Here is a 12,250-nt window from a genome sequence, read left to right on the forward strand (position 1 = left end):
TCCCAAGAGCCAGCTGCTCTTAATTTCTCTTTTACAGAGAAAGCTTGTGTTTCCATCTCTGACTACTGTAAAAAATGGCATGTGACATTTCAGATTCATTAAGACCATTAAACCATGGATCAAATTTTATTTCCTGCGGTTGTGCAACTGCAGTTTAGCAAATAAAATATTTACATTTAAGAAGAGGGAAAGAAGCAGATTCAGGTAGCTGCAGACATCTGCCCTCAATGGACTGCAAAGTAGAGCACGTTTTGAATAGCAGAATAATTTAAGAACTGGAATTAAATATTAAGTTTCATTAAACACAGCATGTGTTTACTGAAAGGAGACTGATGTCCCAAACTATCTCATTTAAAAACTGATTTTGTAGATGTGACTAATCTGGCACTAATCAAACTGTAATTTACTAAAGTATTTGTTGTTGGACTTGATGAGAAATTATTCATTCAAGCAGAAAAAAAGAAGGATTAATGCAAAAGTTAGATCTAAAGTGGACAGGGAGTTTAAAGAGGACTCAAATTGAGCAGATTTTTGAAGAAAAAAAATGGGTTGCAGGAACTTCTTAAGTCTGCACCTGGGATGCATTTTTATTCGTGGTTATGGGATGAAAATAATAGTGTGTGAAGTTGGGAGTCATAGCTCAAAATATTGTTTACTGCAAAAGAGGAACCATACCTTTTTAGATAGTTATATTAGGCCAAAGATTTATTGTTAGTATAACTTAAATCTTAATGGTTTAATCCAAGGATTGTTATTAGTGTGGATGTAATTATTGTAGAAAAAGATTATATCTATGCAAATGTTATAATAATGTTAACAACAATGCCGCCACCACCAACATAAGTTAAAGTGTTATAAATATACTTAAATTCAACTGCTTTTCTTGATGTTATGCTGATCCTTCCCCAGCTCTTCTTAGCCCTCAGGTTGGTGATTTCATTGTGAGGGTGGTAAAGATGATTATGGTGGCCTGTCATCCTCTGGTCCTTGTCCAGGAGGATGTTCATGTTGCTGGTTTCTTTTTCCTTGTTCTAGGATCAACCTGGGGTTGAGGTTTTTTTTTATGTTTGCTAGCACACTTTGATACCTTTCTCTCTCTTCATTGGTCTGCAGTCTTGTTATATCTAAACTTCCTAGAGATTACACCTTTTGGGTATATTTGAAACTATTTTTTTACCCCTATATCCAATTTTTCCCAGGTCCATGTCTGAATTTCTTTATCTGACCTTGGGACAGTTGTTTATAGCAAGTGTTTGTGTCTCTGTTGATAAACTGGTGCCCCATCTCATATCTTCCATGTCTGTATTTCTCTGCATTGTATCCTGTGTCTCCACTTCTCAAGGCCTTTGCTAACAGACCAGCCCTGCATTTCTTCATAAGATATTATCATAACAGAGTCACAAAATCTGTGTGGCTGCATACAATGACAAAGAAAAGTAAATCAAATCAGCCACAGCTGGTTGGTCAATTAGAAGAAATGCTGTTGCAGCTAAAGTAAATATGACAAAGCTGTGGGCAGGCCAAAGATTGCTCAGAAAGGGCAAACCTGGACAAGCCTTGGTCCAGAGCCCCGACAAACTCTCCCCAAAGCCCATGGCCCACCATTAGCAATGGCAATACCTTCAGTGTTGCTATAGATGCTGCTTAACAGTATCATCAACACAGCTGGTGTTTGGCACGTAATACTGGAAGAGCTGGGGGATATGGACAGGTTGTTATAATAATGTGAGAAGACCTGATTGTTCAGAGTGGTAGATTGCACTCATATGGACTAATAATGAAATACTTGCTTCTATAATCTGGGACCTTGCCAGTCGCTTTGGAAAAAACAGATGAAGGGAAGGGATTGTGCATAAAAGTTATTAACAGCAAAAAAAAGCCACCTGTAAAAGGCATATGTGATCCTGGGATGTGTTGCATATGCCAGCTTCAGTCAGGCTAGGGAAAATAAACTCTTGCTCACCAATAGAGCTTCGTCCCAAGTTGTCTGCTTTGTTCTGAATGCTTGTGTTCAGCAAGGACTTGTTCAAATTCAGGAGTACCTGGATGTGAGTTAATTGTCTAAGCGCAGATTGAGTCACTCTGGCAAGTCTGACTTGCTCTAGCAGAGATCCAGAGGTCTAAGAAGACAACATGGAAATTTCTGTGCTGCCCTGAGCTGCCCACTTGAGTGGGATTGTAAAATCAGGCTGGGGCTAGTGTGGGATTTAGAGTGGGAGAGTCAAGTTCTGCTCAAAAAGTCCCTTTAACTGCAGCCATGGAGTGATTTCTGCCTGATTCTTTTTCTGAGGCTAAACATGTAATTGAAACCATGGATGGATGGTTGATTAAGCCATTAATTCTCTGATTGCCTGCCATTTTAAAATTTTCCTTTCATTTTTTACTCCCAAGCAGAGATTAACTGTGAAATCAACTGTAAGACTGAAGTAATTCCTATGCCTTATTGTTGCTGCAAGAAGCTGCTATGGTGTATCTCAAGTAGTCTTCAATTCTCCCTTCACTTTACACTTCATGCTTTTTTAACACTCTCTGGTTTAGTGTTTAACTATCATTAACCATTTCTCTCTTCTCTCTTTCCTGTTTTGATGCTCTTTATGTGATTGCTCACTCTCTTTTCTTCATGTTGTTCCACCTTCCCATTTAAATTGTTCTAAACTCTCTTTCTCTCTCTTTACCCCTTCTCTCTTCTGAAATGTCCTGTAGCAGCCCACATCTCAAAAATCTCTTTTCTTTCTTTCACTTTTATCCTTGTCTTTCTGTGGTTGTAAATACCCCTGCCATTTGTTTAAATGCTGCCACCTTGCTCTGTTTAGGGGCTCTCATGCAGGATTTTAGAGATGTTTTCCTTTCGTGGCACATTATTTACTTGTTACCGTTGGTGTAGCCAGAGGGCTCATTACAAAAATCAAAATATCCAGGAGGAGTCCATTTTGTATATAGTGTAACACTTTTTATGTCACTGCTGTTACCAATTCTGGCAGTTCTTTAAATCAATGATTGAACAGAAAAATGTTATCAAAGAATCTAATAAAAAGGAAGAACTGTCACATTTGAATTTTGAAAAAGTAAACCAAAAAAGACACAGTTATTTTCAGTAGAATATATTGTTTGCAGAAACAAGTCTGGTCTGGTGAATTTTTATCTTAATCTATCTTTTAACTGCCAACTAAAATATTTGCAAGAAAAACTGAACGCTGGACTCACATACTTGCTGGTAGATGGCATTTTCTGGCCTTTTGAAAAAAAATTACCTACTATTTTGTTTCTACTACATATGGGCTGCTTGGAATTTTGTGAGAGCACCCACCTTTGCTGTTTACCATGCAAACTGTGCAAAACAGTTAAATGGTTTTCTGTGGTTGTACTGCTTACATCGTATTCGAGGTGTTGGTGTGTTGTGAGGCAAAGTCTCCATTTGTACAACATGGCTTTTCACTTGTGGGTAGAGGAAAGGCACTTCAGGAAGCAGCCTGGGTCTCTGCAGAGAGAAAAAATATCTATATCTCTGCAGGTTTAGTGTTTGCATTAGACATTTGGCAAGTGTTTTGGCTGTAGGGGAGTCTTGAGTCTTAGGAAAACATGCTATATTAAGGCTCCGTGGGGTTTTGTTTGTAGGGCTTCTGGAATGTTTCAGACTCCAAAACCTAACTATTTTCCCCATCTGTTTTTCTGAAAAGAATGTCAGTCTGATTTAAATTTGAGTCCCTTTCAACTTAATATGAGGCAGCTTCCCTAGTAACAGTTATCCGTGGCTCCCAGTGACTGGGAAGCCTCTGGGGTATGTGTGACCACATCCCAGGTCCCTGGGGTGAGCAGCAAGGATGTAGGAGGCAGCCCCAAAACTGTGACCATCTCTTGTATTTGGTGGCATCCTGCAGAATAAAACCACTAGTGCTGCCTTTGCTTCAGCTTCTGACACCCGGCAGACAGTGACTTGAGAGAGTGTTTGTATTTCTTGCTATATGTGCTTCCATGAAATTAACTCTCTCCTTCAACAAAGGATTCTGGAAAGCTGATTGGAAGAGATGAAGTGAGAAGACAAATTATAGTGAAAACGGGGTGTTAGGGGATGTGCAATGTTACTGGTGGGGAAGCTCCCCCAAAGGAAAGGGACAAGGAACTGAGTGTGGAGTTTCATTTTTAAATGGTGTGGCAACTGTGTTTGAATCAGAGAATGGTTTGGATTGGAAGGGACCTTGAGGATCATTTAATTCCAACCCCTGCCATGGGCAGGGACATTTTTTTACTAGACCACTTGCTCAGCACTCCATCCAGCTTAGCCTTGAACACTTCCAGGGATGAGGCTTCCACAGCTTCCTTGGGTAACCTGTTCCAGTGCTTCCTCACCACAGTCACAGTAAAGAATTTCTTCTAATATCTAATCTAACCCTACTCTCAATTTGAATTCATTCCTCTTTGTTCTGTCACTACATGCTGTTGTAAAAAGTCTCTCTTCATCTTTCTCAGGAGCTCCCTTCAGGTCCTGGAAGGCTGCAATTAGGTCACCCCAAGCCTTCTCTTTTTCAGACTGCACAAACACAATTCTCTCAGCCTTTCCTCATGAAAGAGGTGCTCATTTGATTATGGAGAAGCAATTTGAAGTAAGCTGAGCTAAAAGGCAGGTTGCATATTTAGTTTTTAATTGCTTATTTAATGTATTTATTTATTTATCTATTTCATTTGTTTTATTAATTTTCTGCAAAACATGGGAGGCTCTGAGTGGAAACATGCAGCAGAAGAAAAGGAAAAACAAACCCAAGCTCTCTGGCAACTCACGTGCTCTACTCTGGGCTCTGTGTTTGCTGGAAACAATGGTGGTCCTTTCTTCTTCTTCTTCATGGGAAATGATACTTTCTTTTGAAGTAAATTAAACTGGTGCTAATGACAGCTCTTTCAGACATTTCAATGCCAGGCTTCTTGCAGTCTTCAAATGAACTTTATTTCAACACAGCTATTAAGTTGTCTCCTCTGACTTCTAGAATGGTATTAAAGCCAGATACTTAAAAGTCTCCATGTTTGGGATTCCTCTCCTGTTTTCCATGTCAGTTATAATTATGTTGCATTTGAGCAAGAGGCTGCCAGCAGAGAATACTGAGGAGTGCCAAATTAAATTTCAAATACATTTTGTTCTTTGTTCATGTTGAGAAATATTTCTCCTCCACGGTTGCTGTGCTCAGCAGAATGAGATCAGGCTGCCGTTAAACTCTGTAAATATCAGTCTAGCTGGGTTTTAAAGACTGTCTCAGTAGCACTGTTACCCCTTCTCTGAAGGCTGGTGCAACATGAACGTCATGGCTCCTGGTTTGAAGAAAAATAAAACAAAAATTTGGCTGCCCACTGGAGAGATGCCTCTAGGAAAGGGGGAGGTTGCTTATTTTTAACATCTGTATTGAAGGCCCTGCGTTCTGATAAACAGTGCCAAAATGAGACAATGCAAAATATAGAAACGGGAAAGGGAAAGCTGAGAATGACTTTTGGTGACTGGTTAGTGACTGATGTTTCAATCCCAAGCAAATGTATTTAATACTTGTTTGTATTTGAATATTTGCTTCCCAAATCCAGATTTTGGGTTTATTAACATGCTGTGGATAGCCTCTAGCAGTGTGTGCAAGTCCTATCTCTGTGCCTACTTTGCATTTCAAAAAATTAGCTTAATTTATATTAGGAAGAATCACTAATTGGAGGGGAAGGAAGAAGTACGTAGCAACATGACAATGACAATTAAGATAATATATCACATATCACCTATATAAGTTTTTGTGAAAGAAGCTCTTTTCAGATGTCACCTAAGCCTAATAGGAACTTCAGCCCTTGCAAGGTGGACAGTAAAGTATTCCCTACTTTATATGAGTTGGTAAAGTGAAAAATGAAGTGTATGTTTTGCTTATTTTTTCAGAGTCAGAGGTCAGAAAAGAGGAGTGGAGTTCCAGACCTGTCAGGATCCTTGTTTCTCTAACAGTTTCCAGAAGACAAGCAGTAGTTACAGAACTTCCCATGGCAAAACTCCTCCAATAACATCAGTGATGTAGATCAGGGATTTGGTACACAGGCTGGAAAAACAGTTAAAAATCTCCATATTCTCTCTGGAGTGAAGATAATTGCCCATTCTGGCAATAGCTAATTATGTTTGACCTGCTTGTATCTTGTGATCCTGAAGCAGAGCTTCCCAAAAATGCTTTAGTTGGAGTCCCACTTTTTTACAGTCTCACTAACCATTTTTTTTTCCTCTCTGTCATTGATCTGCAGAATGCAACAGCAACAGCAGCAACGTCGGATGTTCACAGCTGCCCTCCTGGCACTCGTTTTCCTTCTGGCAGCTGTGAGTACCACTGAGGCTGGCAAAAAAGAGAAACCAGGTAAGGTCCAGTCTAATTCAGAGTTAATCCCCAAGATAGATTGCATGCATGTGAGAATGTTGCTTTTGGTTTCGTTATGAAATCAGGTCATTTGTTAATCTTTTGACATCAGGGTAGGATTTTTGGCTGTGACATGTTGTTCTGTGTTAAATAGGGAAGCAGAAAGGGGTTTTCTTGTCAAGTGGAAGCTTGACAGCCCCAGAGACTGGAGTCCTTGGTTTATCACACAGTGGATATTGCAAAGCAGCTTAAAATGTGCTCTGTGAATAGTTTCATGCTTGACTTAGGGGGAACCAAACAGGAGTGATGAAAGAGCAGTTATGGCACTTGCTCAGTGTTATATATGACAGTGCTACACTGATGCTATGTCATGTGGAAATCCTCTTTGTAGACAAAGAATTGTACTAACTCGCTGTTGCACAGACAGCCAGACATCCAGCAGTAGTTGCTTTCTGTCAGTGATGAACTCAGACCTCATTATAAGAGAAACTGGCCCAGGGTGGAAAATTCATATCTGTCAAACTCAGTTTTGACATTTTTTAAAGAACGTATTTTTTGGTGTTTTTGTAAAGGTCTTATTATTTTCAGGAAACATATACCAGATAATATGAACTGTGAGTCCATCAGAATTAGTGTTCCCAGTAAAACAGTTACAGTGATACAGTTGTATTTACAGTTACTTGTGATGATTTAGGGACCTTAGTAATTATTTTTGTGAATCCTTGGGTTTGATAACATTGCTATCTTTTCTCATAAGACTTTTGTTAAAGGATCTAAATAAAATCACGATCCTTACTTTTTTCCCTGAGCAACAAACTCACCTGAATTAACAGCACTTTGAGTACACTTCTCCATGTAGCTCCTTTGCCTTTGAAGTATACTGTTATAAAATGTGACGTGGTATAGCAACTCAAGAGTTTGCATCCCACAGCTATTTCCTGGAGGTGCTCAAATCCTCTGATACACAATTTCAACACATGCATTTCTCATTGTTTAGTGTATAGTGCTTCAGTTAGAACTGGGGATATTTGCATGCCACCAGCTACTGGACTCAGAGCTTTCTGAGTGAAATCCGTTCTGCATGTTTTGGTCAGTGATCCCTGTAGGTTTTTACATTTCTGAAGTTGAGAATCCACTTGAGAAAGTCTGAATGGACTAGTGACTAGTAAATATGGCAGTGGGACTGGGTTTGAATGATCATCCTGCTTTGGACTCAAAGGGGCTGACCTGTCTCTGCAGAATTGTGAAGAGGATGTCAGACATTTTGCTTTTAAGGCCATTGTGTTACGAATGTCTTCCTTACTCACCCTTCCAGGTGCTGTGGCTTTGGTTAAGTTTAGGCAACTTCTCCGTAGGCTTTGGGTACTGAGAACTTCTCTTGCTTGGTTTCTTGTCTTCATCCAGAGAAAAAGGCGAAGAAGTCTGACTGTGGGGAATGGCAGTGGAGTGTCTGTGTGCCCACCAGTGGTGACTGCGGCCTGGGGACACGTGAGGGCACCCGCACTGGAGCTGAGTGCAAACAAACCACCAAGACTCAGAAGTGTAAGATTCCCTGCAACTGGAAGAAGCAATTTGGAGGTCAGTATCCCTCTCTTAAGGGATTTACTTCCGTTTTTGTTTTGAGTATGGAGCAGGAAGCCTGTTTTTTTGCTTAGTTCTGCAGATATCTTGGTGAAGGTGTTAGTCCTGCATTTCAGGCTTATTAGAGCTAGAGCATGCAGGGCATCAGAAGGCAGCTTCCTCAGAGTTCCTCTGCAGAGAGTCTCTGTAACTTACTTATTACAAACTCTGCCTTCCTGCACGCTGGAATCTGCTCTCTGTGGTGTTCAGCCCTGTTTAGGGCAGTAGTGCAAGTTCACAGCTGTGAACTGATGGCTGCCACAGGCTTTACAATGCGTGATGTGGAGTGTGAGGGCCTGGCTACCCATGTGTGCAGTGAAAGCAGGGAGTGAAGACCAGTGTATTTTTATCATTCCAGACCCCAGTGTATTTCATTTTTACCATTCAGTTCAGAAGGTTTGTATGTACCTGTTCAGGAAGATATGTCAGATCTGTCCTGGACAAGATGTCTCTCCAAAACTCAAATTTGATTACTCTTGCAAACTTGGCTTTTTTTTTCTAGTAAACAGCTTAATGATTTTGAAATTATTGTGACCTTACCAACACAGTCAGTGCTGCAGTTTTAGATTTGAGAAGTTTATGGGTGCACATACATTCTAGAAACTGTTCAAGCTTCGTTTGGTAACCTCTGGCATCACACAAATGGAGAAACAACCATATGGAATGTAAACGACATTTCAAAATGCTGTTTCTTTCTTTTGTTGTTGTTGCTGCTCATATTCCTAGCTGAAGGGATTTCTCTTTATATGCCAAAAATTGCAATATCCATGCAAAAGCAAGAGGATTAAATTTTAAAGCACTGGGGAGGTGGGGAGACTGCAATTACCACCACAAATAATCTTTAAAGTTTTCTTGGGATTCTTTTCTTCAGTTGCACATCTTTTTGTCTGGAAGGACCAGTTGCCTGTGATATCCTATTAGACTCACAATAATTTTGTTTTCATGCTCAGTCATTGTGTTTTAAATTTTGCCTTTTTTTTCCTTGCTCCAGCGGAGTGCAAATACCAGTTCCAGGCCTGGGGAGAATGTGACTTGAACACGGCCTTGAAGACTCGGACCGGGAATCTAAAGAGAGCCCTTCATAACGCTGACTGCCAGAAGACTGTCACAATCTCAAAGCCCTGTGGGAAGCTTACCAAACCCAAACCTCAAGGTAAATTCCATTTGCTGAAAGCTGCATGATAGTTTACCTAAATCACTGGGTTTATGATGTCCTGCATGCTTCAGTGGGAGCTCAGTTGTACAGGATATTGCACTTTCATGGCCTTTCCTCAGCTCTGCACTGCTCCTGTCTGTCAGTGCTCAGGCAGAGAATATTCCTGGTCTGCATAGTCAAGGCTGTCTCACACTTGAAAAGTAAGCTGAGGATTAGAGCTCCAATTTTAACTTTAGACCACCTGTACTGTTACAAGTTTGCTTACATAACTAGACTTCCAGAGTAAAGATTCTTTTTGTAACTCACTTGTTGATGGGAATGGAATAATAATATGAAAAAATACCCCTTGAAAAAGACATCTTTTATATAGGTTTTGTTTGGTATAATGACTAGTTGGAAACAGGACTGCTTTCCTTTTGGACAAGTAACATTGAAAGGATATTCTTTTCACTGCACACTGAAATATGAAAATATTGTGCACCCTTGGGGCTGTTTATTCTTTATTCAAACATAACAGGAAGAGCAGTACAGAATGTGTATGTCTTATTTAAGTGTGACTGACAGTATAATTCCTGGTATACAGAAAGACATATGCCCTGCATTTGTGTTTCCAGGTGGCCCTTAGAAAAACTTATTTTCTTTCTAATCATTAAAGCCTTTTAATGTACTCTTTTGTTGGAATAGCAGGTGTTATGTGTATAGGATGATTTATAGTGGGATCTAAAACTGTGAGATCTTGTTTGAGATACAAAAGTAATGTGTTTTAAGTAGATTATAAAAGCTGTGCTACCCTGACATTTGTTTACTTAAAACCAGCAGGGTTTGGCACATTCCAGGCTCTGAATACTTGGATAACAATACAAATAAATGTGATTAGGTGTGACAGGTGCACCTGGGACAAGCAATTTTCAAACTGTGGGCTGTGGGGCATCATTGATCAGACGAGTTGTCTTCAGGTGGCCTGCTCTGCTTGAGCAACCAGAGAAGTTGCAGCCACTTTGTGTGTGTGTATGTGTGCATCCATCCATCCACGTGACTGGTTTTCCTTGCACACCATCCATGGAGTTATCAGATGAGTACCAGAACCTGTGCAGACAGTGACAGGCTGTGGAGCAGCAAAGTTACAACTAGATTTTCAGAGACCACCTGAGTTGGTTGAGCTGGTGACAATTAACATCATTTAGGGATTGAAGTGATTGGATGGGAGCGCCGGAAGGGCTTTGAATGTGTGATTTTTATTATTTAGCAGTTTGGGGGGCAGGACTTTTTTTCATGTTTTTGCTGTTTTCTTTTTTTCACTAAGTTTCCATGCCTAAGTAGCCTTTGGGAGTTTACTGAATGAAGCTTCCTATTGTGCTGCCGAAGGCCTCTGCCCCTGGAGCCTCTGCCTTGTCCTGCTGCCACTGAGTCATATATCTATATCCTGTCAGTGGCTGTCAGAACAGGGGGAGAGGGGGACAAAGCAGAGCATTGATGCAGCATTGTTTTGTGAGAGCAGTGCTCTTGGGTGGTACAGGCTCATTTTCAAGTTAGAGTTTTAAAGGCAGAGCTTGAGAAATTGCTGGATTGGAGTCAACTTTAGCTGATTCTAGACTCTGGGAGTGAGTTATAGCTGAGACTGAAAATTGGATTGGGACTGACTGCAGCAACCAGTTATGGGGTTTGACTTAATTACGAAACCTGGCTTTATTTGATTTGAAGGAATGCAAAAAGAGAAATAGGTACAAATGTGGGTTTTTAATCATAATAACTTTGGGCAGTTCTGCTCTCCTGATCTGCATTAGAAATCTTCCTGCATGCCACCTGCTCACTCATCTGCTGTTGGCATTAGTAGGAGCAGCAGGCATGGGAGTCACACACACGCAGCCTGCCTGAGCTCAGAGCTAAGTCCATATTGCAGATCTGTGGGTATAACTACACGGGAGCTACACTGGGCAGTGTGTTGGCACCAGGAGGAGGAACTAGAGGAAGAAATTAGGTCAAGCAGATTAGTACTGTGTAAAAAGTTTTGCCCCACTGAACTTTATTTCTGAGTTAAAAATCAGAGTGCTGGCACATTGGCTGGAATGAGAGTATTTGTTTTCTTCCTGAGGTGAAGGAAATGACAGGTTGGAGGTAAGTCCAAACTCACAACTAAGATAAAGGAAAATATTTAAACTGCATTCAGTCTGTAGCTAGAATCTTAACGAATTTCCTTACTTGGAAATGGGAAGAACTGGATTATGGCCTGAGCACTTCAAATGACATGTTAGGCTCCTTTTCCACCCCAACTTTGCATCAGTGCCTCAAGAGTGTAACAAAGAAAGCCCATAATGCATTATTTGGAAGCAGCAGGTCACTTTCTGAAGGTCTGTACTGATATTCAGCTAGATCTGTGGATGCTGATCAAGGGCTGTCCATTCCAATCCAGGGATTGCCTGGCCGAGCAGGGCAGGGGCTTGCTGGCCTTTGGGTGCTCTGGCAGCAGAGCAGTCAGCCAGGGGCTCAGCAGTTCAGGAATCTGTTTTACAGTGGATGGTCTCCTCTCTGACTGGTCTTTGCTTCAGGACGTGCACCAATGACTGCCTCTCTGACAGCAACAGGCTGAGAGCACCAAACGCAGATGTGAACTGACAGAAAATATTGCACTGAAAAATACTGGTATATTCAGAAATAAAGTGTTGTTTTCTTGATTTTCCTGACTAACCCCCTTTCCAGTGAGGTGAAATTTTTATTCTATTAGGTTGTATTTGTAACCTCTCCATTATATCCATTTTCCTTTTGATTTCATACTGTAAATGAGGTCAGTAAAAGCCCCTATTTAGCTTCTCCAATCAATGGTACTTTTATATATCTTCTTTTAATTTTTTTGTCACTTGCCATCTTTTAAAGCTTCTGACTTAAATATTTCTTGGTGTAAGAATTTATCCACTATAAGAATACTCACTACTGTACTTACCTAAATTCCTTCTATAATTGCAAAAGAGTTTTTGTTATGGAGAGACTGTAATGTAAACAGTATTCCAAGCATGTCCTCTACTAAAGACACTCACTTTATTGTTCATATTGTTCACCCACTTATTCTTCATTGTTCTTAATGTTCATTACACCCACTAAATCAGCTAAATGTAACTTTAAT

The 12,250-nt window shown here is 40.4% G+C and overlaps 1 protein-coding gene across 1 annotated transcript in view; it reads left to right on the top strand.

Moving 5' to 3' along the window:
• The window catches only part of PTN (pleiotrophin), a 77,251-nt gene that overhangs the window by 47,157 nt on the left and 17,844 nt on the right, over nucleotides 1–12,250 (top strand). The window contains exons 2-4 of the mRNA XM_038153693.1: nucleotides 6,247–6,356; nucleotides 7,761–7,934; nucleotides 8,968–9,129. Of these exons, the coding sequence (XP_038009621.1) occupies nucleotides 6,248–6,356; nucleotides 7,761–7,934; nucleotides 8,968–9,129 (445 nt within the window). The 5' untranslated portion in view covers nucleotide 6,247. The remainder of the gene's footprint in view (nucleotides 1–6,246; nucleotides 6,357–7,760; nucleotides 7,935–8,967; nucleotides 9,130–12,250) is intronic.

This window comes from Motacilla alba, chromosome 1A (assembly GCF_015832195.1).
Source record: "Motacilla alba alba isolate MOTALB_02 chromosome 1A, Motacilla_alba_V1.0_pri, whole genome shotgun sequence".
Taxonomy (NCBI): Eukaryota; Metazoa; Chordata; class Aves; order Passeriformes; family Motacillidae; genus Motacilla; species Motacilla alba.